The sequence below is a fragment of the Eleutherodactylus coqui genome, chromosome 1, assembly GCF_035609145.1.
Source record: "Eleutherodactylus coqui strain aEleCoq1 chromosome 1, aEleCoq1.hap1, whole genome shotgun sequence".
NCBI classification, from domain to species: domain Eukaryota; kingdom Metazoa; phylum Chordata; class Amphibia; order Anura; family Eleutherodactylidae; genus Eleutherodactylus; species Eleutherodactylus coqui.
Window position 1 is genome coordinate 225,479,468 of NC_089837.1, and position 27,738 is coordinate 225,507,205.

Sequence of the window (27,738 nt, forward strand, 5' to 3'; positions counted from 1 at the left end):
TCGTGCAGTTTTCATTAACGAGTCGTTCATCATTGTCTTTCAGCAAGCTAAAAGAGAATGATGAGCCTTATCAGGACCGCGCGCTGAGTTCTCAGCGGTATACCACTGATACTATTGTTTCAGCTGGTATCCCGGGCAGAGCACTCAGCTGTATACCAGCTAAGCGCTCCGAGAAGAAAACAGATGTATACAGAAGACAAGTGGCCCTGCTAATCTTCTGCATCCCCCGCTCAGAGCACTTAGCTGTATACCAGCTGAGTGCTCCGAGAAGACAACAGCTGTATGCAGAAGATAGCAGTCCCACTTGTCTTCTGCATACAGCTCAAGCCTTTATTTACACACTTATGCAAAGTTTGAGTGATCATCTTGCCGTGTAAACACTCAACGATTATCGCTCAAAAGATGTCTTTTGAGCAATAATCGTTGCGTCTAAATGGGCAGACATTTCTACAAAGAATATTCCAGAAAGGATATTATAGAGTCTAGAAGATGTGATTGTTGGGGCTCTCAGCAACATATCTATAATATCTTCATCAGCCCTTGCTAAGATTAGATCTGTTACACATTTCTAAATGCTTGTTTTAGGCAATCTCTGTTTTTGAATATTAGTTTTCGTTTTAGAATCTTGCAGAAGTTGAAAATATAAAACCATCTATAGAGTGTACGATACAGCAATATATATCGGCTAAATAGCCTTGAGCACTGGCGTAACTATAGGGGGTGCAGGGAAGTACTAGGAATAAAGCATTATAGTTGGGGGCCCCGTTACAGACTTTGCATTGGGCACAAGCTTCAAGTTACACCTCTAGCCTTGAGGACCTAATAATGACGATGATGATAGTTTTAGAATTGCTTTATACTTTACACTTCAACTAACCTACCTGCATTCTTCATGTACTTATCCAACAAATTCTGGAGGTCTAGTTCCTTATCATTGTTAAACTGTGTTTCCACTGCCAGTAGTATATATTCATCAAGCAGCATGCGTATTAAGTGGAATGAACCTGTGTGCAAACATAAGGAAGAGTGACGGATTATCTACATGACCATCTAAAACACTCTTTAGTAGAAACATTGGGAAGACAAAAGGGAAAAAATAAATAATTGTTGGACTTTAAATGACCTACTTAAATCAACAAAAGAGGATTTCGGCCACCTCTGCTTGAATGAGACATGTAGCTCAGTATATGTACTGCTTGATGGTACACAACTCAGATGAAAGAGTACACAGATGAAAGTAAGATGTCATTTAATAATGAAAAGCAAATAGATCAGATTCACAATAAGCTTCACTTATCTCTGTCAGTTCACTTTAACTCTTGTTTAAATATAAAAGTGAACACAAGCTTTCGCAAGTCAACTACAAGTAGATAGTGTAGATAGCGGGGGAGGAATGCATTAAAGGGCTTGTCCAGTTGTAATCTATTGATGGTCTATCTTCTGCATAGGTCATCAATAGTAGATCCATCAGCTGTTAACCAGTCCAGCTGAGCTGATATCTGTAGGAAGTAGACAGCTTTGTTCTTATTGCAGTGGCTAGGCTTCGTACTAAAGGCCAATTTCCTACTTATTTTAATGACAACTTGGCCTGTAATACCAAAGCTGACCACTGCAGTAAGATCAGAGCTGTCTACTCCCTACAGGAATCAGCTCAGTACATGAGTGCATTGGCCCAGCAAACAGCTGATTGTTTGGTGTCCTGGTCAACATCCCCTGCCAATCAACTATTGATGACCTATCCTGAGGACAGACCATCAATAGTTTACAACTGGATAACCCCTTAAAGGAGATGTCCCGAGGCAGCAAGTGGGTCTATACACTTCTGTATGGCCATAATAATGCACTTTGTAATGTACATTGTGCATTAATTATGAGCCATACAGAAGTTATAAAAAGTTTTATACTTACCTGCTCCGTTGCTGGCGTCCTCGTCTCCATGGTGCCGACTAATTTTCGCCCTCCGATGGCCAAATTAGCCGCGCTTGCGCAGTCCGGGTCTTCTGCTTTCTTCTATGGAGCCGCTCGTGCCAGAGAGCGGCTCCGTGTAGCTCCGCCCCGTCACGTGCCGATTCCAGCCAATCAGGAGGCTGGAATCGGCAGTGGACCGCACAGAAGAGCTGCGGTCCACGAAGGTAGAAGATCCCGGCGGCCATCTTCAGCGGTAAGTATTGAAGTCACCGGACCGCCGGGATTCAGGTAAGCGCTGTGCGGGTGGTTTTTTTAACCCCTGCATCGGGGTTGTCTCGCGCCGAACGGGGGGGGGGGGGGTTTAAAAAAAAAAAAAACCCGTTTCGGCGCGGGACATCTCCTTTAAACAACTTACCTGGCCTCATTTAATCATGTACACGAAAAATAAAGAGGAACTATACAGGAATTACATATCATTGCTAATAATTTTGCACTATAATGATTTACATCAAATAGAGTGATACACACAGCCACCTATATCTACACCAACGATCATGTCAAAAAACTTTATATGAGAATTGAGAAATAAATAAACATACAACTTGTATTACAGCTACGTAATTATTTATATTGGTGCTACTAATATAATCTACGTATTACGGGAAGCCCTTTCACAGAGTAGACATTTACTAAAAATTCATTCTTTATTAATACAGATATTAAGATACACAGGGCACTGAAGAAAAGGTCTTGTAGCCCTCACTGGATTGGGAGGGGGACCAAGACCCAACACATACACACACTTATGACTCAGACACAAACAAGTAAATCGCACCTAGGGTACAGTAACCACTCTGGTGGAGAACAGACGCCGATTTGTAGGTCTATCACAATGCAGCCGATGGCAGATAAATCTACTAAATATGCAGATAGGGACTAGATAGTTTACAATTTAAAAGTGAGCTATTCATTATAGCACTTACCGTATATACCGGCGTATAAGGCGACGGGGCGTATAAGACGACCCCCCAACTGTCACCTTATACGCCGGTATTCAGTGGAGAAAAAAAAAAAAATTTTATTACTCACCTCCCCCGGCGTCCTGTCGCGCTCCGGCAGGATGTCGCTCGCTCCGGCAGGCTGTCGCTCGCTCCTCGTCCCCGCCGCAGCATAGCTTTCTGAATGTGGGGCTTGAAATCCCCGCTTCCAGAAAGCTAATACACACGCCGGCAGCCATGACATCATTGAATGGCTGTGATTGGCTAAAGCACACGTGGCTTCAGCCAATCACACTATTCAATGACATCATTGAATGGGTGTGATTGCTAACACGTGCGCCTTCAGCCAATCACAGCCATTCAATGATGTCATTGAATAGTGTGATTGGCTGAAGCCACGTGTGCTTTAGCCAATCACAGCCATTCAATGCTGTCATGGCTGCCGGCGTGTGTATTAGCTTTCTGGAAGCGGGGATTTCAAGCCCCGCATTCAGAAAGCTATGCTGCGGCGGGGACGAGGAGCGAGCGACAGCCTGCCGGAGCGAGCGACATCCTGCCGGAGCGCGACAGAACGCCGTGGGAGGTGAGTAATAAAAATTTTTTTTTTTACACTTTTTTTTTTTTTGTATTACCGGCGCATAAGACGACCCCCGACTGCAGAGCAGATTTTTCGGGGTTCAAAAGTCGTCTTATACGCCGGTATATACGGTAATTGCGTTTATTGAATGATTTAAGCTGGGTTCACATGGGACAAATGTCTGCACGGCAATTTCGCCTGCGGATCCTAATCCCGGGATTAGCCAGCAAAGTGGTTGAGATATGGCAAAAAACTAATCCACACGCTGCGGCCAATCTGTTGTGGCCAAGACGCACGAAACGGACATGCTGAGACATGTAAATTCTTTTTTTCATTTCTGCAGCGGCCTCTCAACGGGGATTATAATTTATTTATAATGGCATCTGTGTACTGACTACTATATAACATGAGGCCTCTTTCACACAGGTGACAGCGATATCGCTGCTATGTACACGAGATTTTATAGTGACAGTGATACTTTTTTCTTGGCAGTCACTGATACCGGCGATTTTATAGCGAGAGGGTTAATAGGACTTACTAATGTTAAAATCACATCGACGAAAAACGCAAGTTTGTGCGATAAACAAGGAGGCTCCATGGAGAAGCATGGGCTACAAAACATTGCTCATATGAAAGAACCTGTTAGAAAACATGGGCATCACCTACATGTGTTTTGTAGCCCATGTGAAACCAGCCTAAGGCCGGCTGTCCACGGGCGTTGCAAAGTCCCGCGGCAGATTTTCGCCGCGGGAGCCGACGCCCGGGAGCAGGAGCCGCACACGAATCTTCCATGGTCAGCCTCATCTAATAGATAGGCTGGCCAAGGAGAATCAGGGCAGAAGTGAGCAGAGAATTTCAATGATTCCACAATTCCTGATTTATTGGCCTAAAGTGATTTTAATTTATCCCATATGATAATTAGCTCTTCTAGTAGGATTTCCTCACATCTTCTTAGTTGCATTTTTCAGGAATAGCCATGGTTTGTACAGACCTTACAACACATCAAAGGGTACCTAACATTTCCAAGGCATTACTAGAACACAGTGAAGATGGTCATATAGAAGTGGATTAAATTTGGCACAACAGTGACATTACCAAGATTTGGATGTCCCTTAAAAATTGATGAAAAGGCCAGACAAAAATCAGTCTGGGAGGCTACCAAGAGGCCTACAGTATTAGTAAAGGAGCTGCAGGAATTCCTGGCAAGTACTGGTTGTACTTGTGACAACCATCTCCTGTGTTCCTCATATGTCTGGGCTGTGGGTTAGGGGTGGGCAAGACGGAACAAAGAAAAACATTCAAGCTCGGCTACGTTTTGCCAAAACCCACATCAAGTCTGCCAAAAGCCGGATGAGATCAAGATTGAACTTTTTGGCGATAATTCCATAAGGTATGTTTGGTACAAAGCCAATACTGTAACACCAAAAGAACATCATACCTGGAGTGAAGATGGTGGGACTGATTTTCTGCTGCTGGAACTGGGGCTTTAGTGAATGTGGAGGGAATTATGAACAGTTCCTAATATCAGTCCATTTTGGCACAAAACCTTCAGGCCTCTGCTAAAAAGCTGAAGTGGATTTTCATCCTTCAGCATGACAATGATCCAAAGCATACCTCCAAATCAATAAATGGCTTTGCCGGAAGGAGATCAAAGCTTTGGAATGGCCCAGCCAGAACCCAGACTCATTGAAGATCCGGAAGAGGGCAGTACACACGAGATCCCCTCACAATCTGACCGATTTGGAGCGAAAAAACCCGCAAATCCGCACCCCATAGAAATGCATTAATTAATTAATGATTAAATTAATGATTAAATAGCCACGGATGGTATTTTAAGTGATTTGCCGATTTCACGCACGGGAAAAAAACGTGGCATGCTCCATTTTAACGCGGATCAAGCGTGCAGGAGCTCTATCTCAATTGATCTCCCGCATGAAAAAAAAAGACAATTTGTAAATTGTAAAGACAATTACAGTGATCCCTGATCTATCAGGGGGGGTTACGTTCTGGAGACCCCCGCGATACGTGAAAATCAGCGAAGTAGCAGTGTTATATTAACGCAAATGAATCTGTAGGGTGAACAATCGCAAAAGTGAACAAACAGACAGATGCTGCGATCAGTGAGCCAATCAGCGCCCCATACAGAACACATGTCATCAGCCAATAGTGTGCCGAGTACAATCTCACGTTGGCAAGCGCTAGTGACGTTCTGTATTTCCTGCATGTACCGCAAAATTCCACCATATAGTGAAAAACTCTGCGAAAATAGAATTATATATGGTCTAAATCCGCGATGCACTGAAGCCGCAATCATTGAACCATGTTATATATAATGTATAGTGCATCGGCAGCAGAAATCTGCAGCAGAAACCCACGTGGGGCTGATTTTCCCCGTGGACATGGGGCCTTAGTTTTAGGTAAAGTGGCAAGAAGGACAAAGGTGTGTGGTCAGTGGTGGGGCTTATCACAACATATGATTTTACAGGGCCAGTTCAGAAAAAGGCAGGGAGCAAATTCCACAGGCCTCATGTCCACGGGATAATTGTCATTTTAAATCCGCAGCGTTTTTCCCGCGCCCCATAGGGATGCATTGGACACCCGCCGGTAGTTAAATACCTGCGGATGTCATTTTCCCCTTCAGGCGCAGACTGCGTGTGCGGGAAAAAAAACGCGACAGGCTTCATTTTAGTGCGGGTGTCCGGCAGGGACGGCTCCCGCAGGCTTCTATTGGAGCCTATGGAAGCCGTCTAGATCCACGGTACACCCGCGCCTGAATTTCTGCTCTACGCGTGCGGGAAAAGAGGAGTTCAAAAAAAAAAATGAAGTGGCAGAGCACATCTGCCGGGCCGAAGAAAGAAGATTCGGCCGCGATGGAGGGCAGGTCCACAGTGTCCGGACAGGTGAGTAAAATCTTCTTTTTTAGCCTCATGTCCGCAGGAAAGGAGGGACCCGCTGCGGGATTCTCCACGAAGAATTAAGGCCTAATTCCCACGGGTGGATTTCTGTGCCGTTGCCCCGCAGCTATTAGGTTCTATTGAACTTAATAGCGCAATGCTCACGGTGCAGAATTCCACTGTGGAATACCGCAACGTGAAATCACCCGTCATAACCATGGCATATTCTATTTGCCGCGGGCGTACGGCTCCATTGCAGTCAATGGAAGCCATCCGTCACGCTATGTTCCGCTGTAGCACCACATGACACTACTGCGCTGGCACGGGATGCAGGACATCGGGCAGCGGAACCGGAGGTGAGTATGGGGTCCAAAGACTTCCCGCTGTCAGCGCTACCCGTTCCCAGCAACAGCATCGCCGGGGAGCGCTGACAGCTGGAAGCCCTCAGAGGAGGTAAGGGGGAGCGCCTTAATATTTGACTGTTATTTTTTTGCTGCGGAAATTCTGCAGTGTTTCTGCCACGTGTAAAAACATAAACAAAGTCAGCTTGAAGTACGCTGCCACATGCAGAGCGGCCTCAGTAGGGATTATTTCCCATATTGCCACAGCATAATAGTGATCCCCACACACACACAGTATCTACAGCAATAATAGTGACCCCACAGAAGCCCCAGCAATAAGTGACCCCACCGTATCCCCAAAGATAATAGTGACCCACAAAGTATCCCCAGCAATAACAGCGACCCCACCGAAGCCCCAGCAATAACAGCGACCCCACCGAAGCCCCAGCAATAACAGCGACCCCACAGAAGCCCCAGCAATAACAGCGACCCCACAGAAGCCCCAGCAATAACAGCGACCCCACAGAAGCCCCAGCAATAACAGCGACCCCACAGTATCCCCAGCAATAACAGCGACCCCACAGTATCCCCAGCAATAACAGCGACCCCACAGTAGCCCCAGCAATAACAGTGACCCCACAGTATCCCCAATAATAATGGTGACCCCACATTAACCCCTAGCAATAAGTGACCCCACAGTATCCCCAATAATAATGGTGACCCCACATTAACCCCTAGCAATAAGTGACTGACCCCCCTCCCCCCATTATGCCCATCAATAAAAGTGACCCGCAAAGTCTCCCCAGTAATAACAGTGATATCCCTCACAGTATCACCAGCAATAATAATAACCCTGCACGAGCATTTACCTTATTGTGCTGTCTCTCGTGCGCGTCCTCATGCTATCTCTCGTGCAGTCTCGAGCGCGTCCTCGTGCTATCTCTCGTGCGGTCTCGAGCTGTGTCTCGTGCGCGTCCTCGTGCGGTCTCTCGTGCGGTCTCTCGTGCAGTCTCGAGCGCGTCCTCGTGCTGTCTCTCGTGCGGTCTCGAGCGCGTCCTCGTGCTGTCTCTCGTGCGGTCTCGAGCGCGTCCTCGTGCTGTCTCTCGTGCGGTCTCGAGCGCGTCCTCGTGCTGTCTCTCGTGCGGTCTCGAGCGCGTCCTCGTGCTGTCTCTCGTGCGGTCTCGAGCTGTGTCTCGTGCGCGTCCTCGTGCAGTCTCGAGCGCGTCCTCGTGCTGTCTCTCGTGCGGTCTCGAGCGCGTCCTCGTGTTATCTCTCGTGCAGTCTCGAGCTGTGTCTCGTGCGCGTCCTCGTGCTGTGTCTCGTGCGGTCTCGAGCTGTCTGGCGCGCGTCCTCGTGCGGTCTCGTGCGCGTCCTCGTGCGGTCTCGTGCGCGTCCTCGTGCTATCTCTCGTGCGGTCTCGAGCGCGTCCTCGTGCTGTCTCTCGTGCGGTCTCGAGCGCGTCCTCGTGTTGTCTCTCGTGCGGTCTCGAGCGCGTCCTCGTGGTGTCTCTCGTGCGGTCTCGAGCTGTGTCTGGCGCGCGATCTCGTGCACTGTCTCGAGCTGTCTGGCGCGCGTCCTCGTGCGGTCTCGTGCGCGTCCTCGTGCGGTCTCGTGCGCGTCCTCGTGCTATCTCTCGTGCGGTCTCGAGCGCGTCCTCGTGCTGTCTCTCGTGCGGTCTCGAGCGCGTCCTCGTGTTGTCTCTCGTGCGGTCTCGAGCGCGTCCTCGTGGTGTCTCTCGTGCGGTCTCGAGCTGTGTCTGGCGCGCGATCTCGTGCACTGTCTCGTGCTGTGCCTGGCGCGCGGTCACGTGCTGTGTCTCGCTCTAGTGCTGGCGCTCGCTCTCTCCCTGCACAGTACGGCATGTGAGTGACTTCAGAGGCATTGTCTTGTTCCAGTCTGTTTTTGTATGTTGGGAAGATTTTAGGCTCACCCATATTTTTCCTCTTTGGCTGTATATGAATACAGTCTGGTGCAGGGTCTGTGCGCGGCCTCGTGCGGTGACATAAGTAACAAACAAACATAAATACAGCTGTTTTTACACACAAAAAATGAGGGCTGTAAAAACCACAATAAAGAATATAGTGTCAGTCATCCGGGCCTGTAGAGATAGTCTAAGGAAAGAGAAGGAGTCTTCAGATCACTGATCAGATATTCTCCTTAACCCCTTAGTGACATCTATAGATGTGTATGGAGGGAGATGACACCTGCGGGCAATAGCTGCAATCGGACAAGGGGCTGATCGCGGCTATTAACCCTTTAAATGCCACTGTCAATTCTGACATTGGCATTTAAATCCCTCGACCGATGTTCAGGGGTTCCGCAAAAAAACAAGCCCTCATACAGCGACGTCGATAAAAAGGGTAATGATTTTTTAAACAAAAAGGGAAAAAAGCTCAGTCATTAAGGGGTTAAGAGTACAGATTCCCAGGGGTTGCCCAGCAGCTTTGTTACACACTTAAAGGGGTTGTCCCGCGCCGAAACGGTTTTTGTTTTTTTTCAATAGCCCCCCCGTTCGGCGCGAGACAAACCCGATGCAGGGGTTAAAAAAAAAAAACGGATAGTACTTACCTGAATCCCCGCGCTCCGGTGACTTCTTACTTACCTGGTGAAGATGGCGGCCGGGATCTTCTCCCTCGGTCGACCGCAGGTCTTCTGTGCGGTCCATTGCCATTCCAGCCTCCTGATTGGCTGGAATCGGCACACGTGACGGGGCGGAGCTACGAGGAGCCGCTCTCCGGCACGAGCGGCCCCATTCAGAAAAGAAGAAGACCGGACTGCGCAAGCGCGTCTAATCGGGCGATTAGACGCTGAAAATTAGACGGCACCATGGAGACGAGGACGCCAGCAACGGAACAGGTAAGTGAATAACTTCTGTATGGCTCATAATTAATGCACAATGTACATTACAAAGTGCATTAATATGGCCATACAGAAGTGTATACCCCCACTTTGTTTCGCAGGACAACCCCTTTAAGGACTCCCACACACTTGCATTTTTTAACGCAAATGTCAATAGAACTTTTATTTTGTTAAAAACGATTTTTGTGCGATGTGTTTAACATTAGAAAGTCCCACTGACATTAGCGTTAAATAAAACGCAGCGATAAAAAACCCCAAGTGTGTGCGAGCCCTGAGACAAATAAATACAATGCATTAGAAAGTGGTTAAAAACTTTTTTCAGTATTGTACAGCAACCACATGGCTTACTCACACAGCCGTAGGTGTTTACATGCGCCAGCGGGCGCCGTGTGAATGGGCGTACAAATCTGTTTGTGTGCCCGTTCAGACAGCCTGAACCCGGCACATATACGCCAAGCCTGGATTGCAGGGGGCATGCGGGGGAGACGGTTTGTCCACCTGCAGACAGCCGGGTCGGATCCCACTGCGAGAATTCAGACCCAAGCCCCTGCAGGGATCAGTGTGGCGCTCACCTCTCCCGCCTCTTTGATGTTCCGGCTGCCGGCCAGCGGATGCATGCGCAGAGTGAAGCCGGCTGCCAGGGAGTGACATTTCTGTGCGTGGCTCTGCTAGACCTGCACAGTAATAGAGCATGCCGCAATTTGTTTTCCGCGTGCATTTTCACGCGGACAAATCGCGTCCGTCTACATAGGATTCCGTTTTGTAATGCAATCCTATGCAGGAGGGCATGGGCGAAAATTCTGTGGGAAATCCCGCCGCAGAATTTGCTCCCATGTGCAGGCGGCCTTAAGCTCTGCTTAAAGGGGTTGTCCCGCGCCGAAACGGGGTTTTTTTTTTTTTTTCAACCCCCCCCCCCCGTTCGCCACGAGACAACCCCGATGCAGGGGTTAAAAAAGAACACCGGAGAGCGCTTACCTGAATCCCCGCGCTCCGGTGACTTCTTACTTACCTGATGAAGATGGCCGCGGGGATCTTCTCACTCGGTGGACCGCAGGGCTTCTGTGCGGTCCATTGCCGATTCCAGCCTCCTGATTGGCTGGAATCGGCACGTGACAGGGCGGAGCTACACGGAGACGGCATCCAGCACGAGCGGCCCCATTGAGAAAAGAAGAAGACCGGGACTGCGCAAGTGCGGCTAATTTGGCCATTAGACGGCGAAAATTAGTCGGCTCCATGGGAACGAGGACGCCAGCAACGGAGCAGGTAAGTGAAAAACTTCTTATAACTTCTGTATGGCTCATAATTAATGCACAATGTACATTACAAAGTGCATTAATATGGCCATACAGAAGTGTATACCCCCACTTGCTGCCGCGGGACAACCCCTTTCCGGCCCCTCGACGACCTTCGGCAAGGGAAGGGGGCGGGACAGGGAGGGAGCTAGTGTGCTAAGTTCCCGCCCCCTCTCTGCCCCTTGTTTGATGCCAGCAATGGGAGGGCACAGTGTAGGAGTTTAGCAACTAGCTCCCACCCCCTCCCTTTGCAAACATCTGGCAAGGGGTCGGAGGGAAGGGGGTGGGAGTTTAGCAGACACTATGCAGCGGCCGACGTATTCTGGCCAGGAAGATAGTTCCTGATCTATCTTTCCTGGCTGGCGTAAACGCATCTGGCCAAAATGTACTCCTATGCGCTATCTTGGCCGTCCGGGCGCTTTTATGCCACGTGTATATATAGATGGGCAGCGTATATTGTCCGGGGCGTGAAAGCTGTGGCCGATATACGCGCGTGTGTAATTTGGGAGGTGACCGTTTCCAATGAGTAATTTTCTATACTATAGTATTTATGCTATTGCGGATATATTAGTATTTACCAAAGCTGGCGGCATTGTTTAATGTCAGGTTGTGCATCACCCGGGCTCCAAAGAAACTCCATTTCAACAAAAAATCCTGAGCTCTCTTCTTCAGTGATTTTCCATTTTGCTTGCTGGCCTAGAAATGGAAACATTATACAAAATAGTTACACCATTCAGCAGCACATCCTATTTCTACATTGCCTGATAGAAATTGGAGTAAGGCCGCCTGCAGATGGGCGGAAATTCCGCGGTGGGATTCCCCGCAGAATTTCCGCCCGTACACGCCTGCATAGGAGTGCATTACAGCACGCAATCCTATGCAGACAGCCGCGGTGTGTCTGCACGAAATCACGCGCAGCAAACAAACCGCGGCATGCTCTAATTCTGTGCGGGGCTCGCAGGTGAGTTCGCGCCGTTCTCTGCAGGCGCTCAGGTCGGGTCCGGCTGCGAGAATTCTCGCAGCCGGATCCGACCCGGCCGTCTGCAGGCGGCCTAAGAGTGTCATATTTTATTATTGGAGATTTATTATTACCTGCTGGCTCGTCCCTGAAGATTCGGAGGGGTGCGGGGTGGAGAGTGAAAGAGATCTCTCTCTCCCTCCCGATCCCCTCCGCAGCCCCCCACTCACCCCCGCGGCCCCCCCAATTCTTAAGTAAATCGCCTATATCGCAGTATATGCTCCCTCATCTCTATTTATTATACTAAAACTAAAAAAATAAGCAATATATAAAAAACACAAGTGTGTGGGAGCCCTGAGTATAACATTTTCATGACAAATAAATAAATAAAATGCATTAGAAAGTGGTTAAAACCTTTTTTTCAGTGTTGTAAAGGGCTTATTCACGCGGCCGTAGGTGTTTACGTGCGATGTAAATAAATAATGTAAGAGGTGGTAAAAGTAAAGTTTATGAAAAAACAATCCTGAAAGGGAAATTATTTTATAAGTTTCACTGTGGATTTCTCCAGTCTACAGAGGATACAATTTTTGTCCCACATGCAACCTGTAGTGGGGACAGTGGCAGCGGGGTCCTCCAGCGGCTACACTGAGAGCTGGGGCCCAAGCAGCTGGGGCGCCACAGCACATGGCGGAGGTGCCGCAGTACATTAAAGCTCCAGCGGGGACAATGGCATGGCAGCGGAGTCCGGCACAGGTCAGACTGACAGCGGGGGCAGCACAGCAAAACACTCCAATAGTGGCAGAAGTGCAGACTACCAGGACCTATGAGCCTGAAAAAGTGGAGGCACAACTGCAGCCTTCCCCTCTGGTACACCCACCAGTTCAGGTGGCATCAAGGTACCCTTGACATGTTCATTCTTTTATACAAACTTCATTTGATCCAGTGGAAGGCAAGAAACAACTTTGAATGACATAACCATTTTGTCATAATGTGGAAAACATTTCTTCCTCGTATCTACTGGTAAGGAAGAAATTATAGCCCCACCTTCTCTTCTGCATTGTAAGTGGTACAGGCCTTAGAGATATTCTGAAAAAATCTAAGGAATTTTCAGAATAAACAGTCTTTAAACTCTTAAGGCTGCCTGCACACGAGCGGAAATTCCGTGGCGGGATTTCCTGCGGAATTTCCGCCGCCGAAAGCTGCCATAGGATTGCGTTGACAAACGCAATCCTATGCAGACGGCCGAGACTTGGCCGCGCGAAATCCGTGGCAAACAAATAGCGGCATGCCCCGCACAGAAACGTCACTGCCCGGTCGCTGGCTCCGGTCTGCGCATGCGCCGGCTGCCTGGCAAGCCGGCACATCAAACAGCCGGAGGCGCGGGTGAGTACGCGCTGCTCTCTGCAGGCGCTTGGGTCGGGTCCCGCGGCGAGAATTCTCGCCTAAGAGTACAGAATCCCAGCGGTTACCCCGCAGCTTTGTCATACTCTTGACTACAAAATTTTCATGGTTTTGACAAGTGTGTGACAAACTTTCTTCATAACTAAAATCTGCCTGATCAGATTTTCAAGGCTGTCCGCAACGATGTGAGGACTAAAAACTCGTGAATAGGCGCACAAATCTAACGTTTGTGCACCCATTTAGATGGTATGGGCCTCGGCGCATATACCCCGAGGTCGCCTTGCTGTTGCCCCTTCCCTGCCCCTCGCCGGCTCACCTCCTCTCTCCTCTACTCTGGCTGTTTGCAATGGGAGTAGGTGGGATGGGGGTGGAGCTAAGCTCCCGCCTCTTCTCGCAGCTAGTAATGGGAGGAGGCGGAACGCGGTGGCACTTAGCTCCATCCCCATCCTGCCCCCTCCCATTGCAATCAGCCAGAGGGAGGGGAGAAGGGGGACGGAGTTTAGCATTCACGCTGCTAAACTCCCTCCCACTTTCCTTCTCTGGCTGCTGTGATTATCTCCCATAGGAGCCTATCCAGCGGCCAACGTATTCTGGCCCGAAAGATAGTTCCAGGACTATCTTTTGGGCTCGACATAAAAGCGCTCGGCACTATATTGGCCCAGCCTTTTGTGTCACGAGAATACGGCCATGTGATATGATGCAATTGAAATCCAATGCATCAGATAGTAGCGTATATCGTCCGACCGTGAAAACGGCGGGCTGATATACACTCGTGTAAAAGAGCCCTCAACTTGTATATTTTTGTGTGTAAAGATTATAGGTTCCGTATTTGAACAGAATCTTATCCATATATAACAGTAAATTACCTTGATAACTCTTTGCTCCACAACATTATCCAGCCACTCAATAAAGGACTCCACAGTGGCATTTTTCTTTAAAAGATCTTTCAGCTCTTGGAATACTAGAATAAAAGAGAAAGATGGTTTCATTCTATGTAGGCTAAGAGCGATCAAAAAGTCATTTCACAAATATTAGACAGCTAGCCATTATATGCATACTGAGAGGGAATCTATGACTTGGCACTGATTTTTCTTATTCAGTTCTTAGAGTGAAAGTGAAACAACTTTTAACCCCTTAAAGGGGTTGTCCCGCGGCAGCAAGTGGTGTTAAGCACTTCTGTATGGCCATATTAATGCACTTTGTAATATATATCGTGCATTAAATATTGGCCATACAGAAGTTATACACTTACCCCCTCCAGTGTTGGCGTCCCCGTCTCCATGGCGCCGACCGAAGCCTTCTTCTCCCTCGATTAGACGCGCTTGCGCAGTCTGCTCTTCTGTTCTGTTGAATGGAGCCGCTCCGGCATGCTCGCGCCGCACAGGTCTTCTGCGCATGCTCCATTCTCCATTTTTTTTAAAAAGCCATAACTTTTTTATTTTTCTGTCGACGCGGCTGTATAAGGGCTTGTTTTTTGTGTGGCGAACTGTAGTTTTTGATGGTGCTATTTTTGGGTACATAGACTATATCGTAAAACTTTTATTATTTTTTTATCATAACAGGGAGAGAAAACGCATCAATTCTGCCATAGATTTTTTTCTACAGCGTTATTCATGCAGCATAAATGATACAATACATGTTATATTTTTTTTAGGTTTTTCCACTTTTCTGCAATAAAACTACTAACTACTCGAGCGAGTAGTGCCTTAGTCGAGTATCTGCCCGCTCATCTCTAAAGATTCGGGGGCCGCCGCAGCTGACAGGTGAGTTGCGACGGTGAGCAGGGGGGAACGGGGGGGGGGGGGAGAGAGGGAGAGAGAGATCTCCCCTCCATTCCTCCCCGCTCTCCCCCGCCGCTCCCCGCCCCCTGCCGGCAGCCGAATCTTTAGAGATGAGTAGGCAGGTACTCGACTAAGGCACTACTCGCTCGAATAGTTAGCCTTAGTGAATATACTCGCTCACCTCTAATAAAAACACTTTTTTCGGAAATCTTTTTTTTCAAAATCACTGCATTTAAAGTCCTGTAACTTTTTTTTTTTCTATGTACGGAGCTCTGTGAGGGCTTATTTTTTGCAAGACGAGCTGTAGTTTTTAATGGTACCATTTTGGGGAATACACGGCTTTTTTGATCACTTTTATTGCATTTTTTGAGAGACAAAATGCTAAAAATTAGCATTTTGCTTCTGTTTTTTAGCGTTTTTTTTTAAACGTTTTTTTCGTGCAGAATAGAAAGCGTGTTCATCTTATTGTACACGTCGTTATGGACGCGTCGATTCCAAATATGTGCAATTTTATTCATTTTTTTAACCTGTTTTAAGCTAATATGAGAAAAAGCATTAAAAAAGGGTTTGTTTTACTTTTTTTTTTACATTTTTCTTTTTTGTACATTTTTATTATCTTTTTTTTTTTACACCATCTATGTCCCTCTGGGGGACTTAAAGCACAGCACTGATGATTGCTGTGATAAGGCATGGCAGGACGTCTGTCCTGCCATGCCTTATTGCTTATACAGCGATCATAGGCTCTGGCAACACAGGACGCCGGTATGTGGCGTCCTGTTGCCATGGCAACCAACCGGGCTCTCTGAGATTATATCGCGAGAGCCCGGCGACTTCACGGTGTGAGCGCGCAGGAAAGGGATTAACAGCGGGGGGCTCATCTCCGATGCATCCCCGCTGCTGCAGCCGGAGGGCGGCTATGACTGACAGCGCTATCATGATCTCGCGCTATCCCTATGATGTAAGGGTACGTCATTTTGCGGGAAGTACCCCGCTCCCATGGCGTACCCTTACGTCATGGGGAGGGAAGGGGTTAAACAGTCTGCATTAAAATGTTCTGCTATTTGGTTTTTGTAGAGTGCATGTAACTCCTATACATGGTTGGCTAGGGTCCTGTCTGCTTACAACACCGTTGGCAACAGCCAATAGCTCTTGGCTCCTGGTGGCTCCAAGGCAAATGTCATCTTTCTGCTTTGAGTTTGCAGAAGGAAAGAGGGAAGTGATCACACAAAAATGTTATCAGAGTGGAAAGGCAAAGGAAAGAGCACACAGTCCGCAGAGGGAATAGATCACACAAGCCCCAGCCGCGGTGTGTGCAGTGGGCAAAGGAGACAAACAGAAACAGGGAAGTTTCTACAGAATTTGGCCAACAGGGCTACATGAAAAAAGCCTCCCAACCCGTCCATATAAAATAATGCTGACAACATTAGTAATAATGCTGCACAACTAAATCAATGCAACTAAATATGCTTAGCAGTTTTTATGTTGATCTTCAAGGCATCAAAATTTTTAAAAAGCTCCCCTCAGCCTCAGCTGCTGCAGAACCACAATTATATACACAATTCACCTTCTACAGATCATCATAATATATCTCAGCTGATGCAGAAGCTTATAGTACATATTTCAGCTGCACATAAGCGTGAATTTCTCCCCTTATACAGCCGTCATAATCACAGTCGTATAACGGGACAAAATGAAACCACTGATCTCAATAGGAGTTCGTCGGTTTCGCTTTCACTGTTGGGATTTTTTGGCTGTGCTTTGTACGGCCGAGAAAATATAGGACCTGCCCTATCCTCCCCGTCATAGTGAATACATCGTGCGGGGAAGATCAGGCAGCCGCTATCTTCCTGCCTCTTTTTTGAAACTCCTGCGCTCTGGTGCAAAGTTTGAACTGCCGGTGAGGGAAAAGAAATCTCCCTCGTTCGGGTGCAGCTACTTTTCGTACTGTGGAGCATAGTTGTGCCAGCGGCTGCATGTTTTCAGCCTCATACACATAAAAAATTAAAGTAAGCTATTTAATTCAATTCCCATAGACCAGTTACCTATACTTGGAGTGTGTATAAAAAGGAAGTTAAGGTTAGTACATCTAATTTCTTTACACTTCTGCATATGCACTGGAGGGGGTTTGTGATGATGTATTCCACCTATGTTATCCCAAACGTCCCAGAATATAGAACTACATGACTGTAAACCACTCACCATCCATCATAAACAGGCTGGTGTGGGGTTGTGCCAGAATTATCACAGTAGTTCATGCTGGATGATAAATACTGGATATCTTTGGACTATCTAGTCTAACTTTATATTACCCATTAGTTGGCTGAGTTTACTCAAAGACACAAGTTTGGCACAATTAGGCCATGACCTCTTCAAACGAATCTGTGCCCCTTTTTCAGAAATTGTAAAAATAAGTGTCCAAAAGCATCTAAAAACACATCACAAATGTGGTGCACAGCATGTACAACAATTTTCTGCAGCAATTTGCGTCAGAAAACTGGCAAATTTTCAATACTAATTCTATTGAATTGCTGTCAAAAACATGCATAAAACGTCTCCTCTCAGAAATGGATGCACTGCATTTAGACATGTAAGTACCGCCTACGAAACATATTGAGAGAAGATGAACTCACACTCAGTGTAGACATCAATATCTGAGTCAGTTCCACTGCAACTGCTAAGAAGAGCCTGAGAACCAATACTATACAAGTCTACTTTTTCAATGTCCGATATCATGGCGTTCACTATGTTCTGGTCGAATAATGCTGGTCGAGCAATCTGCAAGTAAAGATATAAAGAATATTTATTAGCATTTTTATTATGTGCAGTAAGAGACATTTAAATTGCAGGTTTAGGCCAAGGTCACACATTCGGTATGGATTCTGCATCTAATTCCTCATCAAATCTATTAAAATTCGACATTCAATGCAAATGAATAATTTGTACTCCATTCTGCGCTACACTTTTTTTTTGCAGATCCTGCTAAAAACACCTGCAAAGATTAGCCTGGCAAAAACATAAGGGCTCACGGGCAACTACGCTCATCATTACGCCATTTTTTTTCTCCTCTGACTTTTCAAACTCCATGCTAGCGCACACGAGTTTGAAAAAAACAGCAGGAAGATAGGAATATGTGAAGTACAGATAGGGCAAGTCCTGTCTTTTCTCGCCCGTACAATTAACTGGCAAGAATACCGCTAGTGGAAATAAAACCATTGAAATCAATGTTTTAGTTTTCTCCCGTTACGCAGCTGTGATTTTCACGGCCGCATAACAGGCCTAAAACACGCCCATGTGACACAGATTTATCCAATTCAATATGGTTCATCCCTGCGCAGACCTATCGGCACATGTGCGGAGCATCCACAGCAGAAGCCCTGTGGATGCTGCAGAGTGATAGCTGGGGACTTGTGCTGTGAATCCTAAGGGCTATTCCACAATTTGTGAATTTAGCCTTATTTTTACAAAAAAGGTCATTTTTTAATATCAATTTCCATTTTTTATTTTCATTTGATTTCCATGATATATGGTATAGAGAGTTGCTGAAAATTGCAACAAATGCATCCGCACTGTCAGGATTAAACATTTACCTGATGATCAAACTTGGAGGTGTTTAAACACAAAGTAAGAAACAAGAATTAGCTTGAAAGAAATAAAGGCCAAACAAAATGCATACATGCGCAACGATGACAAATTGTTTTCTGCGAGTTGATATTTTCTATTTTACAGAGGGTTTGGGTTAAATAACCCTTCATTATTCATTGATTAGGCTTTATCTGCATGAAACCAGTAATCCCTGTGAAGGGACACAATATAAATAGCACTATTCCCAAATATTGTGCAGTTGAATATGGTATATTGCTAGCAGCCATTATACACTGGTAGTGTTAGGGCGCTTTCACACGACAGTAGTGGGTCCAAAATACGGAAGACGTGCACCTTTTCATTATTCTTTCTCTCCACTCCTGGTTTTAGCTCACAAAAAAATGAACATAAAAATTGTCGTGTGAAAGCGCCCTTGGGCTGGGTTCACATGCGGCGGATTTGCCGCAGTTTTGCTATGGTTTTTCCGTTGCGGTCTAGCTGTAGAAGAACCACTTGTGCGGCAAAACCACTTTAGAGCTTATTTTTGTCTTGCATATTTTGTTGCGGATTTTTGGTGCTCTTTCGGCTCGGAAAATCCGCAAGCGTTTTTTTCCCCACAGCGCTTTTTACTTTTTGCAGCGGATTTTAGTGTGGATTTTGCTGCGTCCTTGGAGGTCTTAGGCCAAAATAGCGCTGTGGAAAAGCCCAAAGAATTGACATGCTGCATCTTCAAAAGCCGCACCGCAGCAGCATTTCCGCACTGCGGCAGTGCGGAAAAATTCTGTCCTGTGAGAACAGCTCTTTGCCAAACACATTGACTTTGCCTTGTACTGTAAATGCTGTGGTTTTTCGCAGCTGCGGATATGCAACGGCAAACCACAGCAAATCCACCCCGCGTGAACCCAGCCTTAAAGGTAGAGAGACTCAGTCACCTACTTTTAGTCATATTAACTAAGCTTATGGACTGTAAGTAGGTGACCCCCTGCGCCTAGGGATGTATCAGGGCTCCTGCACACTTGCGTTTTTCTTGTACGCTTTTTTCACGCGGTTTTGCTGCGTTTTTTTAACGTGAAAGTCAATAGGACTTTCTAATGTTAAAAAAGCATCACAGGAAAATCGCAATGTGTTTTTAACATTAGAAAGTCCTGTTGACATTTGCGTTAAAAAAATGCAGGAAAATTATGTAAAAAAGACATACGAGACAAACGCAAGTGTGCAGGAGCTCTGATACATACCTCCCTGTTGTTCCCCCAATGATGCCGTTATAAAATACAACAGGCAGACTACTTACCTCGCCACTCAATGCATTGAGCCCTGGCTTTCTGCATTCACACCAGGGGAACATCAGGGAAGGTAAGTATACCACTTTCACCCCTGAACACAGCAGGCCACAGTGTGCCATCTAACATGAAGCCGGCACTGGTCAGTATGATCCCTACTGTATCTCACGAGAGCCTTCAGAAATATGTACTATATTTTTGGACTGTAAGATACAGTTTTAGCAAGGCAAAAGATACATTTAGCTCTCTATATTAGTCAGTGTGAAAAATGTTGATCCAAGGATTTAATCTGATTACCAGATTTGGAGTCTGAAAAGAATTTTTCCCCTAAAATGAGGAAAATTGGCCTTTACCTCATTGGGTTTATTTGCCTTCCTCTAGATTGACACAGCAGGATAATAGGCTGAACTGGAAGAATGAATGTCTTTTTTACCACTACATACTATGTGATGTTTTTTACTGGGACCAGAACTTACTTGAGCCAAATGCAAGAATGAAGTCTGTCTTTTCAAGGATGACACAAATCTTCGAACAATTGGTAGTTTCTTTTCTGAGAGACATCCTGGAAGGTTTTCCAATGATGAAATGACCCACTGTTCCCAGTGTTTAGCAAAGTTTCTTATATCTGCTAGTAAACTAACAAACCAAATTAGATTACTAAACTAATGTAGTACTAGTCAATAGTTGTGTATCTGTACATATACAAGTACTATATAGTCTAGAATACGCACTCGCACATACACAAATATAAAGACTTGTAAAACCAATAAGAAATTGGATGATACAAGGTTTTTAAAGGCTCTAACAAATTAATATTTGAAAGGAAAAATACAATGTACCCCCTCATTCAATTTTAAGTTTCTGTTTATGAGAACCTACATAACTGACATTGTGCTGCAGCTTCTATAGACATGTAACCTCTGGGGACAACAAAAACACAACAGATTTCAAATATGTAGTTATTTTCAAAATAAAAAGAAACCAACATTCAGAGATCTGGTACTTGGCATGATGTAGAAGCGCACCTCTAGAGTGCTCTGGAATACCAAACTAACAAGGTTTCTGCATTAGGCAGTTTCACCCTACAGTGTTTTTGGTGGAGTATTTTACAACGTTTTTTGTGAGTTTTTTCTCCCCCCCCCCCCCTTCCCAAAAAAAATATTTACTTTAGCCTACAGTAAACTACTGTAACGTCTACATAAACAGGCCGCATTTATTAAGAAGATTACATCACGAGACATAAAAACACTATTTAAAATCCATAGCATTTTTAGATGCATTTTAAAATGTAGTAAAATCTATGTGACCGAAAATCACTTTCATCTGAATAGGGCCTCTTTCACACAAGTGCCATTAAAAAAAATCGCATTTAAAAGAACCTATGGTTTCTTATGGGCTCTCTCAGACAAATTATTTTTTTACACACCTAAAAAATTGTACGCCAAAAGACTAATCCTTTGAGCACAACGTCGGCACCTCCATAGAATCCTATGGGCTGGTAAAGGAAGATGAAGGGAGTCCTCCGCCGTGGGGAGGAAGGCAGTACCCGGTCATGTGTACTCCCTTCATCCCTGCGGGGACTCCCTTTATCTACGCGGCGGGGGATTCCCTTCATCCCCACGGTGATGCCTTTCATTGTTCTGGCAGCCAAGGGATTTTGGGGCTGCGGTGTCAGTGCACTGCAAACAGCACAGCCAGCCATGTTAAAGGGGTTGTCTCGCGAAATTAAGTGGGGTTATACACTTCTGTATGGCCATATTAATGCACTTTGTAATATACATCGTGCATTAAATATGAGCCATACAGAGGTTATTCATTTACCTGCTCCGTTGCTAGCGTCCCCGTCGCCATGGTTCCGTCTAATTTCGGTGTCTTCTTGCTTTTTTAGACGCGCTTGCGCAGATGGATCTTTTTCCTTCGTCTCGTCTCGGAAGCATCGGCGTTTTTGCCGGTTCCAGCCTCCTGATTGGCTGGAATCGGCACGTGATGGGGCGGAGCTACGTGATGACGCGTACAAGGGGGTGGAGCCAAAACGCCGATGCTTCCGAGACGAGCCGAAGGGAGAAGATCCATCTGCGCAAGCGTGTCTAAAAAAGCAAGAAGACATCGAAATTAGACGGATCCATGGCGACGGGGACGCTAGCAACGGAGCAGGTAAGTGAATAACTTCTGTATGGCTCATATTTAATGCACGATGTATATTACAAAGTGCATTAATATGGCCATACAGAAGTGTATAGACCCACTTGATTTCGCGAGACAACCCCTTTAACTCCTGGAGAATAGGTGTGACTTGGTCACGGCTATTCTTTGTTCACACACTGCCCTGATAGCCACGATTTTTTAACGCTACAATGATGTTTGTGTGAATAAGGCCTAAGATTGTTTCAGAAGCAAGCACATGGATTTCAGAAAACCCTTACATGAGTGCCTTTGTGGTCGTAAAATCTGTGCCCGCAATGCGCAGCAAATAGAACCCATTGACTTCAATGGGTTCCTTCACATGTGTTGTTTTTCTGTGTGCATTTGGAGCACGGGGAAAAACATGCAACATGCTCTAATTTTCTGCACAATTGCGACTGGAAGGCCCCAGTCTGCCTGTAATTGCGCAATTTCGTCAGATGAATCCACCCTCAATGAATGTTGAAGTAGGAAGATTGAAATTGTTTCTACACACTGAAATGTTAATTTTATTTCTTATGTTTCCTATTCCTTAAAGTTTAAAGCCGCTAGCCTACCACAAAGACTGGTGATTAGAGATGAGCGAACGTACTCGGTAAGGCCGATTTCGCAATCGAGCACCGCGATTTTCGAGTACTTCACTACTCGGGTGAAAAGTACTCGGGGGTGCTGTGGGTGAGCGGGGGGTTGCAGAGGGGAGTGGGGGGGGAGAGGAAGAAAGAGAGAGCTCCCACCTGTTCCGCGCTGCTACCCCCCGCTCCACCACGCCCCGCCCCGCCCCCCGGCGACCCCTGAATCTTTTCACCCGAGTAGTGAAGTACTTGAAAATCGCGGTGCTCGATTGCGCAATTGGCCTTACCGAGTACGTTCGCTCATCTCTACTGGTGATGCTACCAGTTTATTATTTTTGTTCCTGATAGGGATTGGGGTAGGAGTTGTGCTCGGGGATATAGGCTTCAACCTTATAGTTGTGCTCCTCACTCTCTACCAGTCGAGACGGCAGAGACTATTAGACTATCTAGCCTGTCTAATTAAAAGGGTGGTTTATCATCATTTATTATCTACTACTGGAACCTGGAACTCATGTTTGAAACTGGAATTTCTAAATCCAGTATATTGACAATGCTAAGTGGAACATTTATCTTTTAGATTACCTAAGGATAATCACCAGAAACATTATAATTTGGATTTAGTGTGGGATTGGACCAAGCTAACCTGGCAGTGCTCTACCATACATGTAGCATCTATTATTATTACTACAAGGGTACCTCACAGAGCTATACAATTCTTCTAATATACTTCTAATATACTTAATCTTTTTTGTGTATCTGTCAGATTTCTATTAAAGAATTTTATTATCATAATTTCAATAAAGGTTATATTTTAGAGATACAGAATCCTTACAGTGAAGAAAGTTTAAAAGAACCAACTATTGTACAATACATTCTTTTCAAACCCTCTTCTATAATAGTAAACCCTTTCCAATCCCCTGTCTGATGTCTAAAGACGTTCTGATTGAAGGCTCTACAGCTCCGATATCGGCGGACGTCCTGTAGGGTATTCTTACTGTATATTACTGACCGCTCTGTTATCAGGGGCCTCTCCAGCATGTCAAATACAGCAGTACTGGTTCTAGCCAGCAGATGGTGCCATTGTATAATAGCAAAAAGAGAAAAACCCCTAGGAAACCCTGCATCCAAAATTGGATTGCGAAGAGTTAAAGGATTCTAAACGACTTTAATTACTTTGAGTTAAATGACATATATAGTTACCATTTTAAATCATAACAAACTGGAATATTAAGCTTAAGGCAAAGATGACAATCTTATAGAATTTCACCTTTCGGGCATTTCCTGCATTGTTGCTGGTATGAGGACATCTGTAAAAACCTAAAGCAAATGATAAAAAAGGTCATTTACATTTTAAAATTTCCCATGGAGGCTTCATAAAAGAATAAAACTTACCTTATAAAGAATTGAGTCACAGACACAAAAAATATCAATGATTACAGGATTTTCAAGCAGGGGTAGCAAATGATCAGGCATTCCTTGCCAAAAATGCAATAAAAAGTGCTGGATCTAAGTAGAATACAAACATAAATAGTGCATTTAACTATGTAGCAAAATGAAACTGAATGAATATACACAGAGTAAAAAAGGAATTAGTCATAAATACCTCCTCAAAATTCCCATTGATAGCATTATCAAGTACACACTGGCAATGGGTTTTATACATCATGATGAGGGTGTCCACCTGCAAGTAGAAGTAGCAATGCAATAATTAATGCACAGTTCAATATGAACGTTATATCACATAAAGTCAACATTTTTATGGACAAATTAAAGATTATAAATGCAGTAATGTATATCTACAGTGTGAAAACATTGATAGCATTTACTGAGACCTGTACAATTATGACAATTACAGTCACAATAACATGTACAAGTCTCGCAGCTTAAAAACACAATTATGGACACATCATCCTACTTTAAAGATAGTCTAGACAGTTGAAACTCTTGTAACTTGATGTAAAGTTGAACGTCAATGTCCAACTTCTTCATAAATGCTCAAAAATAATTTCTTATTCAACAAACAGGGTTCCAATTTTGTTCCCATTTGGCAAACCAACCTCTATAGAGTCCGCTACAGTAAGAAGTTTCAACTCCTAAACTAGAAGCATGCTACAAAGTCAAATGGTTTTTTATCCTACCACCATTACCAAGATCACATACAGCTACCCTGTTTCCCTGAAAATAAGCCCAACTCAGATTCTCGGGGAGTCTTGAAATATAAGCCCTACCCCAAAAATAATCCCTATGTTTGTGGAGGCAGGATTTATGAATTGACCAAACAATGCCACGGATCAGCCAATTCATAAATCCCGCCTCCACAACGTGATGACTGTTATTGGTTCTACGATTGCTGCTCTGCCAATCAATGCAGAGCTCGATGAACCAGTCACAGCCATTGCATTGGTTCGAGTGCTGCACTGATTTGCTGAGCTGTGCTCGATGAACCAAATAGAACCATCACTTCCTGAAGGTGGCCGAGGACTGCAAGAAGCAAAGAGCAGTAGGAGGAACCTGGACATACTCTAAAAATAAGACACTCTACATCTTATGGGGCAAAAATTAAAATAAAACAGGGTCTTATTTTCTGGGAAACACGGTATGCAATGTGTAGGACTTTGACTTCCAGGAATCCAACAGATGCACAATTAAAGGAATCTAACAGCTAGTTAAGCCTCATATCTCCGTTATATTTTTTTCTGCAGAGTGCTATTCCATCCGCCCTCTTTGCATGGAACTGTAGTATGACCCCAATCAATTAAACAGATGTTGCAGTGCACCACTGTGCAGGGGAAACATTGCAGGTATCTTGGTCCTGCCAGTCTCATGACCATCAGGCTTCCTAGAGTATGGAGTACCACAGATTATAATGTTATGGCATATCCTAGAGATCACACTATAGCAACTCCCCTTTTAGGCTAGTTTCATGCGGCCGAGCACAATATCGGTCTATGAAACTTTGCCCGATATCAGGCTCATGCACGTGCGATGTTCCCCCAGATGCAAAGTGTTTTTGTGTCAAAAATGCCCTCATCACTTCAGTACAATTGCGTTTCAATGGGAAACCTCGCATCGCACTTGCGTGCACATCGCACGACATGTGATGTATTTTCTATCCCCATTAAAAACAATGGGCGATGCATTCTGATTAGAGATGAGCGAACGTGCTCGGCCACGCCCCTTTTTCGCCCGAATACCGCGATTTCTGAGTACTTCCGTACTCGGGCGAAAAAATTCGGGGGGCGCCGTGGCGGCACGGGGGGTAGCAGTGGGGAGTGGGGGGGAGAGGGAGAGAGAGAGGGCTCCCCCCTGTTCCCCGCTGCTACCCCCCGCACCGCCACGCCTCTCCCCGCCCCCCAGCGCCCCCCGAATCTTTTCACCCGAGTACTGAAGTACTCGAAAATGGCGGTACTCGGGTGCGTAAGTACTCGAAACGAGTACGTTCGCTCATCTCTAATTCTGATGGAATGCCCAAAGATAAGACATGCCCCATTTTTTTCCCGCATCACGATGCAGGAAATACAACTCACTGATATATAGGGCTCCATTCAAAAGAATGACGTACACATTCGTGCGAGATGTGTGCGTCTCGCAACGCACAAATATCGCACGATTTTTACAGCCATTTGGAAGTGGCCTTACACTCATGTGATATGTTCTTGTCATCAACACAGCTTCCAGATAGCAACCCTCATTCTCACGCTTCAACTGCAAACAACAAAATCTGATCTTTTATATTAACCCCTTAGTGACCAAGCCTGTTTGCGCCTTAATGACCAGGCCAAATTTTGCAAATCTGACATGTGTCACTTTAACATGGAAAAACACCAGAAAGGTTTTGCATATCCAAGCGATTCTGACATTGTTTTTTCGCCACATGTTGTGCTTCATTTAGGCGGAAAAAATAGACCGATAGAAATTGTGTTTATTTATTAAAAGCGCCAAAATTGGGAAAATTTTGAAAAAATCGTCATTTTTTCACATTTCCAACTGCAATATCTTAAATATGTGCAAACATAATATAGAAATTTTTGCTAAGATTTATATTTCCACCCGTTTACTTTATTTTGGGCGCACATTGGAAAAACTTTCGTTTTTTTTTAACTATTTAGGAGACGTACAAATTTAACATTACTTTTTAGCATTTTGAGGAACACTTTGTTTTCCTATACCAAGCCGAGATTGGAAAGGCTCATGAGTGTCAGAATAATAGATACCCCCCCAAATGACCTCATTTTAAAAACTACACCCCTTAATGTATTCACTGAGGGGTGTCATGAGTATTTTGACCCCACAGTTTTTTTTCAGGAATTAATTCAATTTAGAGGAGAAAAAGTAAAATTTCATATTTTTGCAAATCTGTCATTTTAAAGACATATTTTTTTCCTATAGTTTACATGAAAATCAGGATTTACACCCCAAAATGGATACCCCTATTTCTCCCGTGTTCAGAAATATACCCATTGTGGCCCTATTGTTATATCTGAGTCCACAACGGGGCCCAAAATGAAAGGAGTAGTCAGTGTCTTTCAAAACAGAAATTTTGCTTGAAGTCCTTTTAGGCCCCATAGCACACATGTAGAGTTCTTGAGCGCCCAAAACCATAGAAAACCCCCACAAATGACCCCATTTTGAAAACTAGACCCCTTAAGGAATTTATCTAGGGGTGTACTGCATATTTTGACCCCACAGTTTTTGAATGAATTCAAATCAAGCAAAAGGAAAAAATTGTGATTTTCGTTTTTTCGGCAATTCTGTCATTTTAAAAACAGTTTTTTTTGTACAGCACACATATGAAGGAAGACTTGCACCCAAAAATGGATACCCCTGTTTGTCCCGTGTTCAGAGACATACCCATTGTGGCCCTAATCTTATGTCTGGATACACAACGGAGCCCAAAATGAAAGGAGCGACCGGTGGCTTTCGGAACACAAATTTTGCTTGAAGTCCTTTTAGGCCCCATTGCCCACTTGTAGAGTTCTTGAGCGCCCAAAACCATAGAGAACCCCCACAAATGACCCCATTTTGAAAACTAGACTCCTTAACGAATTTATCTAGGGGTGTACTGCGCATTTTGACCCCACAGTTTTTGAATAAATTCAAGCAAAGCAAAAGGA

General features: G+C 45.2%; 1 protein-coding gene across 1 annotated transcript in view; it reads right to left on the minus strand.

Annotated features, from left to right (window-relative positions):
- The window catches only part of RFX6 (regulatory factor X6), a 98,734-nt gene that overhangs the window by 30,434 nt on the left and 40,562 nt on the right, over positions 1-27,738 (minus strand). The window contains exons 8-15 of the mRNA XM_066590997.1: positions 24,228-24,305; positions 24,017-24,130; positions 23,892-23,941; positions 20,348-20,507; positions 17,640-17,784; positions 14,095-14,189; positions 11,448-11,565; positions 882-1,004 (exon numbers count right to left, since the gene is read on the minus strand). Coding sequence (XP_066447094.1) covers positions 882-1,004; positions 11,448-11,565; positions 14,095-14,189; positions 17,640-17,784; positions 20,348-20,507; positions 23,892-23,941; positions 24,017-24,130; positions 24,228-24,305 — 883 coding nt within the window. The remainder of the gene's footprint in view (positions 1-881; positions 1,005-11,447; positions 11,566-14,094; positions 14,190-17,639; positions 17,785-20,347; positions 20,508-23,891; positions 23,942-24,016; positions 24,131-24,227; positions 24,306-27,738) is intronic.